General features: G+C 42.5%; 1 protein-coding gene and 1 long non-coding RNA gene across 2 annotated transcripts; one reads left to right on the top strand and one right to left on the bottom strand.

Moving 5' to 3' along the window:
* Nucleotides 1–364: 364 nt before the first annotated feature.
* LOC137316708 (zinc finger protein 135-like) lies at nt 365–4,408 on the bottom strand. Its single transcript, XM_067980551.1, has 2 exons — nt 4,307–4,408; nt 365–2,317 (listed from the first exon to the last, which is right to left on the bottom strand). The coding sequence occupies exon 2, from the start codon at nt 1,958–1,960 to the stop codon at nt 755–757; it is 1,206 nt and encodes a 401-aa protein (XP_067836652.1). The 5' UTR covers nt 1,961–2,317; nt 4,307–4,408; the 3' UTR covers nt 365–754.
* Nucleotides 4,409–4,854: 446 nt separating this feature from the next.
* On the top strand, nt 4,855–12,893 carry LOC137316777 (uncharacterized). Its single transcript, XR_010961601.1, has 3 exons — nt 4,855–5,339; nt 5,713–5,799; nt 12,426–12,893. It is a non-coding gene; the product is annotated as an uncharacterized lncRNA (long non-coding RNA).
* Nucleotides 12,894–16,234: the final 3,341 nt, after the last annotated feature.

Genomic DNA, 16,234 nt, shown 5'->3' on the forward strand with positions numbered 1-16,234 from the left:
CCAGTGCCGGGACACTCGGTCCTGTTGTTATACACACAGTCAGTGCCAGGACACTCAGTCCTGTTGTTATACACACAGTCCCCAGTGCCGTGACACTCGGTCCTGTTGTTATACACACAGTCCACAGTGCCAGGACACTCGGTCCTGTTGTTGTACACACAGTACCCAGTGCCAGGACACTCGGTCCTGTTGTTACACACACAGTCCCCAGTGCCAGGACACTCAGTGCTGTCAGAATTGGACGTCTTGTAAATCCATCTTTTAAAAGGTATAGGAACTCAGTTCGAAGATGGATCCGACTCACTTCATAAGTCATCAATCAGCTTGTCTTATCATCAAGATATCAAGGACCAGACACACTGTGTTTAAAGGAAAGCTGATTTATTTGACACTTGGACAGAATATTAAACTCCAGCCCAGTTAAAGTGGTTATTAACATCAGAAACAAACCCCAACTGTCAGAATGAACATGGTTCAGTCCTGGATGTGATTAACAGCAGCAATAACAGCAGAATCCAACCCCTGTAATCACATGTGAACTCACTGGTGACTCAGCAGGTGGGATGAAGAAGTGAATCTTTTCCAACACATGGAGCAGGTGAACGGCCTCTCCCCCGGTGTGTACTCGCTGGTGTGTCAGCAGATCCCCCGTTCTTTTAAACCTCTTCTCACAGACAGAACATTTAAATGGTCTCCTATCAGTGTGAGCAATTTGGTGTCTCAGAAGATAGGACGAACAAGTGAATCTGTTCCCTCACACGGAACAGGTGAACGGCCTCTCCCCAGTGTGAGTGCGTTGGTGTGTCAGCAGTTCCTTTTTTCTTTTGAAGCTCTTCTCACAGACAGAACATTCAAAAAGCCTCTTATCACTGTGAACAAGTTGATGTTCAATGAGGCTGGAAGACAGAGTGAATCCCTTCCCACACATGGAGCAGGTGAACGGCCTCTCTCCAGTGTGAACTCGCTGGTGTATCAGTAGGCTGGATGACTCAGTGAAACCCTTCCCACACATGGAGCAGGTGAACGGCCTCTCCCCGGTGTGAATTTGCTGGTGGGTCAGCAGGTGGGATGACTGAGTGAACCCCTTCCCACACACGGAGCACGTGAACGGCCTCTCACCAGAATGAACTCGCTGGTGTGTCAGCAGGTGTGATGACTGAGTGAATCCCTTCCCACACACGGAGCAGGTGAACGGCTTCTCCCCAGTGTGAACTCGCTGGTGTCTCAGCAGGTCGGACGAATGAATGAATCTCTTCCCACACTCAGTGCAGGTGAACGGCCCCTCTCCAGCGTGAATTTGCTGGTGTCTCAGCAGATCCCTTGTTCTTTTAAAGCTCTTCCCACAGTCAGAACATTTAAAGGGTCTCTTATCAGTGTGAACAAATTGGTGTTCAGTGAGGCTGGATGACAGAGTGAATCCCTTCCCACACACTGAGCAGGTGAACGGCCTCTCCTCAGTGTGAATTTGCTGGTGTCTCAGCAGGTGGGATGATCGAGTTAATTCCTTCCCACACACTGAGCAGGTGAACGGCCTCTCCCCGGTATGAAATCGCTGGTGTGTCACAAGTTCATATGAACGAGTGAATCTCTTCCCACACTCAGTGCAGGTGAACGGCCTCTCCCCAGTGTGAGTCCGTTGGTGTGCCAGTAAGTCCTTTTTACTTTTAAAGCTCTTCTCACAGTCAGAACATTTGAAAGGTCTCTTATCAGTGTGAACGAGTTGATGTGTCAGAAGATTGGATGACTGCGTGAATCCCTTCCCACACACTGAGCAGGCGAACGGCCTCTCCCCAGTGTGAACTCGCTGGTGTTCCAGGAGGCTGCATGATCGAGTGAATCCCTTCCCACACACGGAGCAGGTGAATGGCCTCTCCCCAGTGTGAGTGCGTCGATGAGTTTCCAGCCGGGACGAGGAACTGAATCCCTTCCCACAGTCCCCACATTTCCACGGTTTCTCCATGGTCCGGGTGTCCTTGTGTCTCTCCAGGTTGGACGATCAGTTGAAGCCTCATCCACACACACAAGACGTGTACGGTTTCTCCCCGCTGTGAAAGTTGCAATGTGTTTTCAGGCTGTGTAACTGGTTAAAGCTCTTTCCACAGTCAGTACACTGGAACACTCTCACTCGGGTGTGTGTGTCTCTCTCGGTGCTTTTCCAGTCACACTGATGTTTGAAATCTTTTCCCACAGACAAATATTCCTCCCTTTATATTCAAAGGCCGGTGATCTTCAGGTGCTGGTGAATCGAGTGACTGTCAGATCTTGATGTGATGTTTGGTTTGAATTTCCAGTCTGCAAATCCTCCCCTTGTAATACCCTGTAAAAGGAGATAACAAAAGTCCTCACTGTGAATAAAGGATAGAAATTCAGAACAGGCAATTCTAGTTTCGATGGAACATTCTTCCCGCTCATTCCAAGATGTTTCCTTCTATTCATGATTCCACTCCCCCTGAAGGTGCTGACTCTGACTGGGTTCAGTTCTACACTCACTGGTTCACCTCTCTCTCCTCCCCTGAAGGTGCTGACTCTGTAGAACTGAACCCAACTGGAGTCAGCACCTTCTGGTGAGGAGAGGGAGGGGAACCAGTGAGTGTAGAACTGAACCCAGCCACTCAGTGGTTCCCCTCCCTCGCCTCCACTGAAGGTGCTGACTCTGGCTGGGTGTTTATGCTCTCATCCTCTTTTCGACACTATGTCCCTCCCTATAGCTGCCTGTAAGTTGTCCATCTGTGATATCTCCCACTTTTGGTGATGTTGGCTTCCAGACCAGTCACCATTTCTCCTTCATTTACAGACACTCCCTGACCAGTCACCATTTCTACTTCAATGACAGACACTCCCTGACCCATCATCATTTCTCCTTCATTTAGAGACACTCCCTGACCCGTAACCATTTCTCCTTCATTTACAGACACTCCCTGTTCAGTCACCTCCTCTCTCCACATCTCCCTCCAGATGTCCTTTCAATTGTGAACAAGGCCCTTGCCATTCACAACCTTATTGCTGATGGCTGCATTTAGGAATATAGGAACAGGAGCAGGCCATTCAGCCCCACGATCCTGTTGCGTCATTCAATTAGGTCATGGCTGATCTGTATCTTAACTCCATCTACCCGCCTTGATAACATAACCCTTAATACCCTGGATAAACATACATCTATCAATCTCAGTTTTGAAATTGTCAATTGACCCCCAGCCTCAACAGCTTTCAGGGTGGAGGGAGTTCCAGATTTCCACTACCCTTTGTGAGGAGAATTGCTTCCTGACTTCACCCCTGAACGGCCGAACTCTAATTTTAAGGTGATTCCCCCTTGTTCTGGAATCCCCCAAAAGAGGAAATAGTTTTTCTCTATCTACCCTTTAAAATCCTTTAATCTTCTTAAACACCTCCATTAGATCACACCTTAATCTTGCATATTCAAGACAATACAAGCCGAGTCTATGCATCTGTCCTCATCATTTACAAAAATCATCACTGTAAGTACAGGATAGAAACTCACACCAGAAAGTTTTGGTTTCTCTGGAACATTCTTTCTGCTCTTGCACCTCCGAAGCTGTAAATCCTCCATCCCACACTCTCCCTCCTTGCCCCTATTAATCTGTAAATCCCCCGTCCCACACACTCTCCCTCCTTGCCCCTATGAAGCTGTAAATCCCCCGTCCCACACACTCTCCCTCCTTGCCCCTATTAAGCTGTGAATTCCACGTCCCACACTCTCCCTCCTTGCCCCTCCTAAGCTGGAAACCCCCCGGTCCCACACTCTCCCTCCTTGCCCCTATTAAGCTATAAATCCCCCGTCCCACATACTCTCCCTCCTTGCCCCTATTAAGCTGTGAATCTCCCGTCCCACACACTCTCCCTCCTTGCCCCTATTAAGCTGTAAATCCCCGTCCCACACACTCTCCCTCCTTGCCCCTATTAAGCTGTAAATCCCCGTCCCACACACTCTCCCTCCTTGACAAGTCCTCTCTGTTTGAAATCCAGATTCATCGCAGGCTCTATTTTTTCTCCCTTTCACTCCTGAAGGTGCTGAGTGATGGTGGGGTTCGGGCCCAGTCACTGTTTGCCCTCCAGTACCCGGCCAAGTGGTAATTCTGCACCTGTGAGCCTGTACAGCGAGCTGCTGGCAATTCGACCATGGGGAGCAGCACAGCCGCCGTCCCTGTCTGATTCTGTCCGGCAAAGCTGAGGGCAACGGGAGCAGATCAACAACAACCTGCATTTACACTGAGGGGAGTCTCAGCAACACCGAGTGCGGCTCGGGGCCCGGCATGCGGTGGTCCCCGTGCTCCATTAAACCCCTCACCCAGCGCCTCCCCCGTCCGACCCGCCGCTTCCCGGTTTCTTCTCCCGTTTCCACCGAGTCCGACTCGCGACAAACTACAGGAGCGACGCGCTCCCAGAATACAGTGCGGGCCTGTGGAGCATGCGCAGTATGTCACGGAAATCAGCGCCTTAGAGATAGAGGGGTTTCAGGGGCGCGGGGGATTGTGGGGCCTCAGGCCGCCATTACTCGCCGGATGTTTGTCAGTGTTTTATTGCCCGAGTTGCGCACAGAACCGTTTCCTGAAATGCAGACTGAGGAATTCAAAGTCGTTTTTCTGAACAGACACTGACAGTACACTGTAGAACAGTGTTTCTCAAACTATTTTCCTCTTGAACCAGTGGAAGAAAAACACTTTCCCCATGGACCCACTTTCTTTGCTCAGACTCTGAAAAATTCCAATTGGGGAAAGTTTCCATCGATTTTTGTATTGGGAATTAAACCAGATATCTGCGCATGCGTGACTCAGCCCCGCCCCCAGCGCTGGATGTTGGTGAGCAGAAGAGCGCATGCGCGCTGCCCTCCCCCAGCTCGGCCTGTGGGCGCCATTCCCTCAGTGAGCGGAAGAAGATGGTTTAAAACAGCCGGGAATGGAGAGATCACGGCCCCCGGGGGAAGGGAGCAAAGAGCAGCCTCGTTACAGCAGCTCATCGCTTCGGGACCGTGTCCGCAGATGGGCTCAGAGATCGGCATTGAGTCCGGGGGAAGGTCAGGGGGAGTCCGGGGGCTGTTTGTAAGAGGCGGAGTGGATCAGGAACTGGTCCCGGAACATGGAGTGAGCGGGGGAAGGGAGAGGTCATTCTCGGGCTGTGTGTGTCCAGGGGAAGGGAGACAGAATGGGAAGAACCTGCTATTTAAAATCATTACTGCTTTCTCTCCCCAAACCAGCAGTGAATGTTCCTGGTTTAGTTCCAGTCTCACCCTGTTCATTGTTAATGGACAGTGAAGAGTGGAAACAGAGCCGGACAGGAAGGATGTGGGGAGTTATACAAAGATCGTCTATTGCAGGCACCAGGTGAGAAGTGTGAATGACACATTTTAAACAGCGGCAAATTGCTTTCAGTTGAACGGTTAGTCCCCTGGGAGAGGGGATGAGAAACCTGACCTGTGCCAAGGTCCCTGCCCCATCGCGTAGTCCCATTCATGTGTTAGTGGAGGGGTTGGGTTGTGTCTGGATGTCAATACATTGTTGTAAAACAGCCCAACAACCTGGTGTGCAGAAGCTGGGTGCTGCAGTACTGCAGTGGAGTCAGACACTGACACAGTTTGAATCGCTCATTTACATTTATGGATATTCAAAATAATTATTAACAGATATTAAACTGATCACTTCTGTATTTTCTTCCTCACCTGTTCTTGAGTTACCAGACATACGTTTCTTTCTACAGGCGAACCCTCGAAGGAGCCAGAATAAATGTGATATTTCCTCCACCCGAGGCACAAGGAACAGTGCAGTCAGCTCCTTCTCACACACAGTAAGTACATTATCACACACACAGAGCACAGTGACACAGACAGGTCATCTGTTCCTTAATCTCACACCGCAGAAGTACTCAGTCCCACAATGATCCCAAGTTTCAGAGACACATTTTCAATCCACAGTCAAACAGAACAGGTGAGGCAGACACTGTTCCATTTCCCCCTAACTCAGTCCCACTGACAGGGAGATACAAAAATCCCAGTCCAAAATCACACTCTTAGATTGAAAAGCACTGTGTCAATCTCACAATAGGGCAACATTAAACACCAGATAGAAATCACACATGGTACCCGATTGAAAGGTCCAGAATGAATCCCAATAACGTTCCTCGAGATTCCTATTGAATTCGAGCCCAAAACTCTCACACACATGTGAATTTAATACTTGCAGTATCCATTAAATTAGTGTACCATTCGAATACAAATTGCTAGTCCAAAACTCACGTACAGTATCAGATTGAGAAATGCTGTGACAGTGTTACCTGAGAAACAAATTAGATATCAGTTTATAATATACTCATAGTATGAGATTTAAAGATACTGTATCAATTCTATTAGTCCAGACTGAGATACACATTACACACGAGTCCAAAAATCTTATAAAATAAAATTTAAAGTTACAGAATCAATTCCTTTAGTGCAGACTGATCTACACATTACATACCAATTCACCAAATCATTTTGAAAGATTCATTATCATTCACAATAGTAATCACAGAAATACACATTTAATACTCGTCCAAAAAGCACACAAATTATCTGATTAAAACCTCCAGCATCAAATCCTAAAGTGTATCCATTTTTACCAATTAAATAATGAGAAGAACTACTGAAATATTAAGATATTAAAGCGACAGTATTGAATACCATAATATAATCTGAGAGAATAATTACATACAGATACAGAATGAATGTCACACTCAAATACAGGACAGAGACACACAGACACAGAATGAATCCCACACTCACCATACTGTACCAGAGACTGACAGATGGCAGAAGGAATCCCAAACTCACATACAGTACTAGAGGTTGCCAGACATAAATTCAGTCCCACACTCAAGTATGGTACGAGAGATGACAGATACAGAATGAATCACACACAGGCATACAGTACCAGAGACTGATAGATACAGAATGAATCCCACACTCACACACAGTACCAGAGACTGACTGACACAGAATGAATCCCACAGTCACAAACAGCACCAGAGACTGACAAATACAGAATGAATCCCACACTCACACACAGTACCAGAGACTGACTGACACAGAATGAATCCCACAGTCACAAACAGCACCAGAGACTGACAAATACAGAATGAATCCCACACTCACACACAGTACCAGAGACTGACTGACACAGAATGAATCCCACAGTCACAAACAGCACCAGAGACTGACAAATACAGAATAAATCCCACACTCACACACAGTACCAGAGACGGACAGATACAGAATGAATCCTAAACTCACACACAGCACCAGAGACTGACAGATACAGAATGAATCCTACACTCACACACAGCACCAGAGACTGACAGAAACAGAATGAATCCCACACTAACAAACATTATGAGAAACTGCATATATGGAAATAATTCAAAACCCACACACAGTACCAGAGTATGTATATACAGAATGAATCCCACAGTCAAATAGAGTACCAGAGAGTGACAGATACAGCATGAATCCCACACTCACAGGCAGTACCAGATGCTGAGAGATGCAAAGTGAATCTCACAGTCACCTATATTAGTGCAGGCTGAGTTACAAATTACTTACCAGTGCAAAAATCTCACAGTCACAGACTGAAAGATACCGTATCAATTCCATCAATGCAGGCTTAGTTACACATTACATACCAGTCCAAAAATCTCATAGTGTCAGATTGAAAGATACAGTATCAATTCCATTAGTGCAGACTGAGCTACACATTCAAAACCATTACAAAAAATCTGACACAGATTCAGACTGAAATATACAGTATTCTATTCATGCAGACTGAGCTCCACATTATATACAAGTTCAAAAATGTCACCATATCAGTTTGGAGGATACACTAATTCACAATTGTGTTCCCATCGATACAAAATTAATAGAAGTCCAAAAAGTGCCCACATTATCTGAATATATCTGACAGCATTACATTTTAAAATATATCATTATCTACCAATTAAAGACTGGAAATAATATTCATACATTAAGGTATTAAAGATACAGTTTTGAATGCCATACTGTAAATGGAGATACAAATTAGATACAGATAAAGAATGAATCTCACACTCCGATGGAGTGCCAGAGACTGATATATGGAATAAATCCCAAACTCATACAATGTACCAGAGACTGACAGATTCAAAATGAATCCCACATTCACACACTGTAGCACAGACTGACAGATACAGAATTGATATCACTCACATACAGCATCAGAAATTGATAGATACAGAATGAATGTCTCACCCACACACAATACTAGAGACTGACAGATACAGAATGAATCCCACACCCACACACAATACCAGAGACTGACAGATACAGAAGGAATCCCTCATCCACACACAATACCAGAGACTGACAGATACAGAATGATTCCCACACTCACATAGAGTACCAGGAACAGAATGAATTTCACTCACATACAGTAGCAGAAACTGACAGATACAGAATGAATATCACAGTCACATTACTGCAGACTGAGTTACACTTTACAGACCAGTCCAAAGATTTCCTGGTGCCAGATTGAAAGATACAGTATAAATTCCATTAGTGCAGACTGAGCTACATATTAGATATATTGGTAAATACTCAGTATTATACTGAAATAAATAGTATCAATACCATTGGTACAGACTGAGCTACACATTATATACCAGTCCAAAAACCTCATAAATGAGCAGACAGGAAGATACAGTTTCTATTCTATTCATACCGCCTGAGCTGTACAATACATACAAGACTGAAAATCCCATACAACATTAGACTGAAAGATACAGTATCGATTTCATTAGTGCAGACTGAGCCACACATTATATAGCAGTCCAACAATCTCATATCCTATCAGACTCAAAGATACAACATCAATTCCATGAGAACAGACTGAGCTACATGTTACTCACCAGTCCTAAAATCTTAGAGAATCAGATTGAAAGATTCAGTATCACTTCCATTATTGAAGACTGAGCTACACATCACATTCCAGTCCAAAAATCTCATACAGTATCAGACTGATAGATAGAGTATCAATTCATTTAGTTCAGGATGAGCTACATATTGCTTACCAGTCCAAAAATCTCACACAGTGTTCGACTCCGATACAGAATTAGTCCCATTATTGCAGACTGAACTACACATTGCATACCAGTCCAGTAATTTCACCATGAACAGATTGAAAGGTACATTGTCATTCACAATAGAGTTTAGAGATTAATATGTAATACTACTCCAAAACTCACATACATTCTTTGATTAAAGAAAATCAAAAGAAATCCATATTTACAAATTAAATAATCAACAGAGAACTATATATAATTTAAAGTATTAAAGATACAGTTTCAAATAAGATACTGTAAACTGAAATAAGAATACAGAATGAATTCAGACTTGCACATTGTCTCAGAGACTGAATTACAGAATGAATCCCACACTGAGATAAAGTTGCAGAGAATGGCAGATACAGAATGAATCCCACATTCACATACAGCACCAGAGACTGACAGATACAGAATGAATCCATCACTTATATATAGTACCCCTGAGACTCACAGATGCAGAATATACACCAAGCTCACAGTCAGTACCAGAGACTGACAGATATAGAATGAATCCTACACTCACATAGAGTACCACGAACAGAATGAATCTCACTCACGCACAGTATCAGGGACTGACAGATATAGAATGAATCCTACACTCACACACCATACCAGGAACAGAATGAATCTCACTCATGCACAGTACCAGGGGCTGACAGATAAAGAATGAATCTCACACTCACAAACAGTACCAGAGACTGTCAGATACAGAATGAATCTCACACTCACAAACAGTACCAGAGACTGACAGATACAGAATGAAGCTCACACTCACATACAGTACCAGAGACTGACAGATACCGAATGAATCTCACACTCACAAACAGTACCAGAGACTGACAGATGCAGAATGAATCTCACAATCACATTACTGCAGACTGAGTTGCGCATTACATACCAGTCCAAAAATCTCATCGTGTCAGATTGAAAGATACAGTGTCAATTCCATTGGTGCAGACTGAGCTGCATATTCGATATATTGGTAATACTCATGTTATACTGAAATAATCATTATCAATACCATTGGTACAGACTGAGCTACACATTACATTCGAGTCCACAAACCCCATAAATGATCAGACTGGAAGGTATAGTTTAAATTCTATTCACACCACCTGAGCTAAAATTAAATAACAGCCCAACAATCTCATACAATATTAGACTGAAAGATACAGTATCGATTCCGTGAGTGCAGACAGGGCCACAGATTATATAGCAGTCCAACAATGTCACAACATATCAGACTCAAAGATACAATTTCAATTCCATTAGCCTAGACTGAGCTATATGTTACTCACCAGTCCAAAAGTCTCTCACAGTGTTAGACTCCGACACAGAATTAATCCCATTATTGCAGTCTTAACTACACATTACATACTAGTCCAATAATTTCAACGTGAACAGATTGAAAGGTACATTATCATTCACAATAGATTTCAGAGATTAAGATGTAATACCACTCCAAAACTCACACACATTGTTTGATTAAAGAAAATCGAAAAGTGCATCCATATTATCAAATCAAATACTCGACAAAGAACTGTATATAATTTGGAGTGTTAAACATACATTTTCAAGTACGATACTCTGAACTGAAATAAGAATATGGAATTAATTCAGACTTGCACATTGTCTCAGAGACTGAATTACATAATGAATCCCACACTGAGATAAAGCAGCAGAGAATGGCAGATACAGAATGAATCCCACTCACACTGACAGGTACATAGTTAATTCCACACTCACACACAGCACCAGAGACTGGCAGTGATGGAATTAACCTCACACTGACATAAAGCACCAGAGACTGTCAGATACAGAATAAACTCCACTCTCATATACAGTACCAGAGATAGACAGATACAGAATAAACCCCACTCTCATATACAGTACCAGAGATAGACAGATACAGAATAAACCCCACTCTCATATACAGTACCAGAGACAGACAGACAGGTACAGAATAAACACCACTCTCAAAAACGGTACCAGAGACAGACAGATACAGAATAAACCTCACTCTCATATACAGTACCAGAGACTGACAGATACAGAATAAACCCCACTCTCATATACAGTACCAAAAACTGACCTCTACTGGACGTAAGCGAGAACTGTAAAAAAGCGGAACAAATTCACATTATCTGTCGTGGTTACAGAAACAGGACAATGTGCAATGTGAGGAAAGTTTCTGTCTGTAACTTTTACTCTCGTATTTTTGCACATTTTGACGGTGAAACATGAAGACAATTGATTCATAATAAAGTTTTTCTTTCACTCATTCGATAGTTGTGAATTTGCCCCATTATATTTCACTGTACATTGCGCAGTATTTCTCTCTGATTTCCCAGGACACGATTTACATTGCTCCTCTACCCCATTTGGACTCTTATTTTCCAAGCAGTATGTGGCCTCCTTATTCCCCCCAGCGAAATGCCCCACCTCACACCTTTCTATATTGAAATTCAATGGCCATTTACACGGCTGTTCTGCAAGTTTATTTTGTCCCAGTCTTCCTCAGTATTGACAATACCCCCGAACTCAATTACAAGAATTTAACACAGCATTAGAAGTAGTGTTTGGTCAAACAAAATGTACTTGGAGCTCGTCTCCATTCCCAGTTTTTCTAAATCCCACCCGTGCAATATAATGTGAAGAATGAGTTTATCTTCTGTCCCTCTCTCATCTGTAAACTTCAATGACCCGGGGTTTGGGGACATCTACTGGCCGGAAGCAGAACTGCAACAGTTCGGAACAAATTGCTGAAACCGGACAATGTGCAGTGTGAGCGTGTTTGTGATTGGTGGCAGGTATTAAATCTGATTTTTTTATACCTGTCCATTAAACTTTAGTGTTTGTTACTGAACAGTAAACAGAGCCGGACAGAAAGGATGTGGGGAGTTATACAAAGAGCATCTATTGCAGGCATCAGGTGAGAAGTTTGAAGGACTCATTTTAAACAGCGGCTGTTTTGTTTCGGTTGAACTGTTCATTCCAAGGGAGAGGGAATTAGAAATCTGATGTGTGCAACGGTCCCGTCCCCATCGGTAGTCCCATTCATTGATCAGTGCAGCGGTTGGGTTGTGTCTGGATGTCACTAAATTGTTGTAAAACAGCCCAACACACCTGGTGTGCAGAAGCTGAGTGCTGCAGGACTGCAGTGGAGTCAGACACTGACACTGTTTGTATCGCTGGTTTTCATTTGTGGTTATTACAATGATTATTAGCAGAGATTCAATTGATCAGTTTTGTATTTTCTACTTTACCTGTTCTTGAATTACATGACATACTTTTTCTTCCTACAGTTAAATCCTTGAAGGACCCAGAATCAGTGTGATGTTTACTCCACCCGGGGCACAAGGAGCAGTCAGTGCAGCCAGCTCCTTCTCATACACAGTAGGTACCTTATCACTCACAGAGCACAGAGACACAGACAAGTCATCAGTCCCACAGTCTCAGACAGCAGAAATAGTCAGTCGCGCACTGATCCCAATCCAACAGTCAAAGAGAGCAGGAGAGAAAGACATAATTCCCATTTCACAATGACTCAGTATCGCTGACCGGCAGATAAATATTTCCCAGTCCAAAATCACACCCAGTATCAGATTGAAAGGCACGGTGTTAATCTCACATTCGTTCAGCCTTAGCTACAAATTAAATACCAGGTAGAACTGACACATGGTACTGATCGATAGATACAGAATGAATCACAATAGTGTACTCCAAGATTCAAATTAAATACCAGCCCACAATTCACACACATTATGAGTTTAAAGATGCCATATTCATGACAATAGTGTACACTGAGATATAAATTAGATACCAGTTCAGATGTTACCCATATTTGACTCACATATGTCCAAAAACCTCATAGTGTCAGAATGAAATGTACAGTTTCAATTCCTTTACTGCAGGCTGAGGTACACATTAGATACCAGTCGAAAATTCTCATACAGTATCAGATTGAAAGACACTGTATCAATCCCATTATTGCAGACTGAGCTACACATCACATACCAGTCCAAAAATCTCAGTGTCAGGTTGAAAGATACACTATCAATCCCATTAGTGCAGATTGAGCTACACATTATATACCAGTCCAAAATTCGCATAAGGTATCGCACTGGAAGATACAATATCAATTCCTTTACTGCAGACAGAGGTTCACATTAGATACCTGTCCAAAAATCACATACAGTGTCATACTGAAATATATAGTATTGATTTGATTAGTACAGACTGGCCGACATGTTACATACCAGTACAAAAATCTCACACAGTGTCAGACTGGAAGATACAGTATCAATTCCATTAGTGCAGACTGAACTATACCTTACAAACCAGTCTAAATATATTGCGCAGTGTCAGACTGAAAGGTACAGTATGAATTCCATTAGTGCAGACTGAGCTACACATTATATACCGTCCAAAATTCACATAAATCATCACACTGAAACAGACAGTGTGAATCCTATTAGTGTAGACTCAGCTACACATCAGAAACCAGTCCAAAAATCTCTTGCAGTGTCTGACTGAAAGTTAGAGTGTCAATTCCATTAGTACAGTCTGAACCACACATTTCATACCAGTCGAAAAATCTCATAGTGTCAGACTGAAAGATACAATATCAATTCCATTAGCCCAGACTGAGCAACACAAAAAATACCAGTCCAATAATTTCACAGTAAAAGATTGAAATGTACATTATCTTCACAGAGATTAAAATGTAATCCGACAACAAAACTCACACACGTTGTTTGATTAAAATAAAATCCGAAACTGTGTCCATATTTACAAATTAATGCTAGATGAAAGATTTGCATACATTAATGACTTAAAGATACAGTTTGAAACACCATACTGTAACCTGAAATAAGAATACAGAATGAATCCAGACTTGCACTTTGCCCAGAGACTGAGTTACAGAATGAATCCAAACTGAGATAAAATACCAGAGACTGACAGTCAAAGAATGAATCCCACACTCACAGATAGCACCAGAGATTGACAGATACAGAATGAATCCCACACTCACACACATTCCCAGAGATTGACAGTCACAGAATGAATCCCACACTCACATACAGTACCAGAGACTGAGAGATACAGAATGAATCCCACACTCACAGACTGTACTGGAGACTGACGGATACAGAATGAATATCACACTCACATACAGTACCAGAGATTGACAGATACAGAATGAATCCCACACTCACAGACTGTACTGGAGACTGACGGATACAGAATGAATATCACACTCACATACAGTACCAGAGATTGACAGATACAGAATGAATCCCACACTCACAGACTGTACTGGAGACTGACGGATACAGAATGAATATCACACTCACATACAGTAACAGAGACTGACAGACAGAGAATTAATCCCAAACTCACATGCAGTCTGACATCTACTGGCCATAAGTGAGAACTGTAACAGAGTGGAACAAATTCACATTATCTTTCGTCGTTCCAGATTCAGGACAATGTGCAGTGTGAGGAAATAGTTTCTCTCTGTAACTTCTACTCTCGTACTTTTTCATATTTTGTCCGTGAAAAATTAGACAATAGATTCATAATAAAGTTTTTGTTTTGCTCATTCGAAAGTTGCCCCATTATGTTTCACTCTACATTGCACAAGATTTCTGTCTGATTTCTCAGGACTCGATTTATATTAATTCAAATAAACCGAACTGAAACACAAATAAAAACTGAGGGCAAATCTGCAAGTTTCAACGGCGACCGTCAAAAGTGAAAGGGATAAAATATAGAAAAAATTAAAACCGAAAATGCTGGAAAGACTCAGCAGGTATGGCAGCATCTGTGGAGAAGGGAAGCTCGGGTTAACGGTTCAGGACTATGACCCTTCGATAGATCAGAAAGGTTAATCCGACATAATTGAAATAAGGAACGGGAATCAGCAGAGGGAAAGACTTCAGAAAATCAATTAATTTCACTGAATCCGGGCAATTGTGTTCCGTATCCACTGTACAGATCAGGGGAAATAATAATACAAAGGATCAGAGTTAAATTCAACGTTATGGGAGAAATAAATTAATTTTAAAAGTATTTTAATGTAAATTTGACCCGTTTGTGTTTTGGAAACACTATCGCTCTGAACATCATCAAATTCGGTTCCAGTCTTGGTGTTTCTGCATTCAGCGAACTGGGATTCAAACCTGTTGGAATTAACTGTTTGGAAGGCAGCTATCCTCACCATTATAGCACCTTAGTTCACTCGGAGGGAGAAATAGAGTGTTTCTGTGGAGTTTCGGACTGAATTGCTCCCTTTTGGTTTCTGGCACTTTAATCATAGACAATAAATAGTTCCCAAACATCAGCCCCTGAACAGACACAACAAGCTGATGGAATTTCTCATTCTTTGATATTAAATAAGGTGATGGCAAAAGCGAATGGAAAGAGGTTAGGAAGAAGTCACAAAAACAATTAGGGAAGCAAACAGGAACTACGAAATCAAATTATCAAGGAATACAAAAATAAATAGTAAATTATTCCACAGGCACAAAAATAACAAAAGGAAAATCAGAATATCTGAGGGCCACGAAGGGATGCACAAGATAAACTAACAGATAACGTCAGCGAAATGCCAGAAATATTGAATGATTACTTTGCCTCAGTATTTACCCGGGAGATTAACAGGGTGAACATGATATTAGAGGAAGAGGTCAATAAAGATTTCAAGACATTTAAGTTAGAAAGGGTGGTGAAGCTCCTGGTCCAGATGGATTGTATCCGTGCATATTAAATGAAGCAAGGGAAGAGATAGCAGAGGCACTGTTACATATATAGAAAAAAATCATCGCAAAAAGGACTATAACTTGGTGTTGTAAAATTGTTTACAATTGTCAACCCCAGTCCATCACCGGCATCTCCACATCATGACTGCAATAGAAAAACATCGAGAAACCGAAAATATAATAAAGAATAGTCAGCACGGATTTCAGAAAGGGAAGGTTTAACAGTTTGACAGAAGGTTTGAAAATTTAAATTATAGTTCAACATAACTTATCTGCTTTTCAATTCTACTCCTCCAGAAACAAACCTCTGTGTTTGCTTTTTATGGACTTATCAACCTGTGTTCCTACTT

This window comes from Heptranchias perlo, unplaced genomic scaffold, assembly GCF_035084215.1.
Source record: "Heptranchias perlo isolate sHepPer1 unplaced genomic scaffold, sHepPer1.hap1 HAP1_SCAFFOLD_60, whole genome shotgun sequence".
Taxonomy (NCBI): domain Eukaryota; kingdom Metazoa; phylum Chordata; class Chondrichthyes; order Hexanchiformes; family Hexanchidae; genus Heptranchias; species Heptranchias perlo.

Bases quoted from the DNA above. Each gene is read 5' to 3' on its own strand.
- LOC137316708 (XM_067980551.1), bottom strand. From the start codon at position 1,960: ATGGAGAAACCGTGGAAATGTGGGGACTGTGGGAAGGGATTCAGTTCC.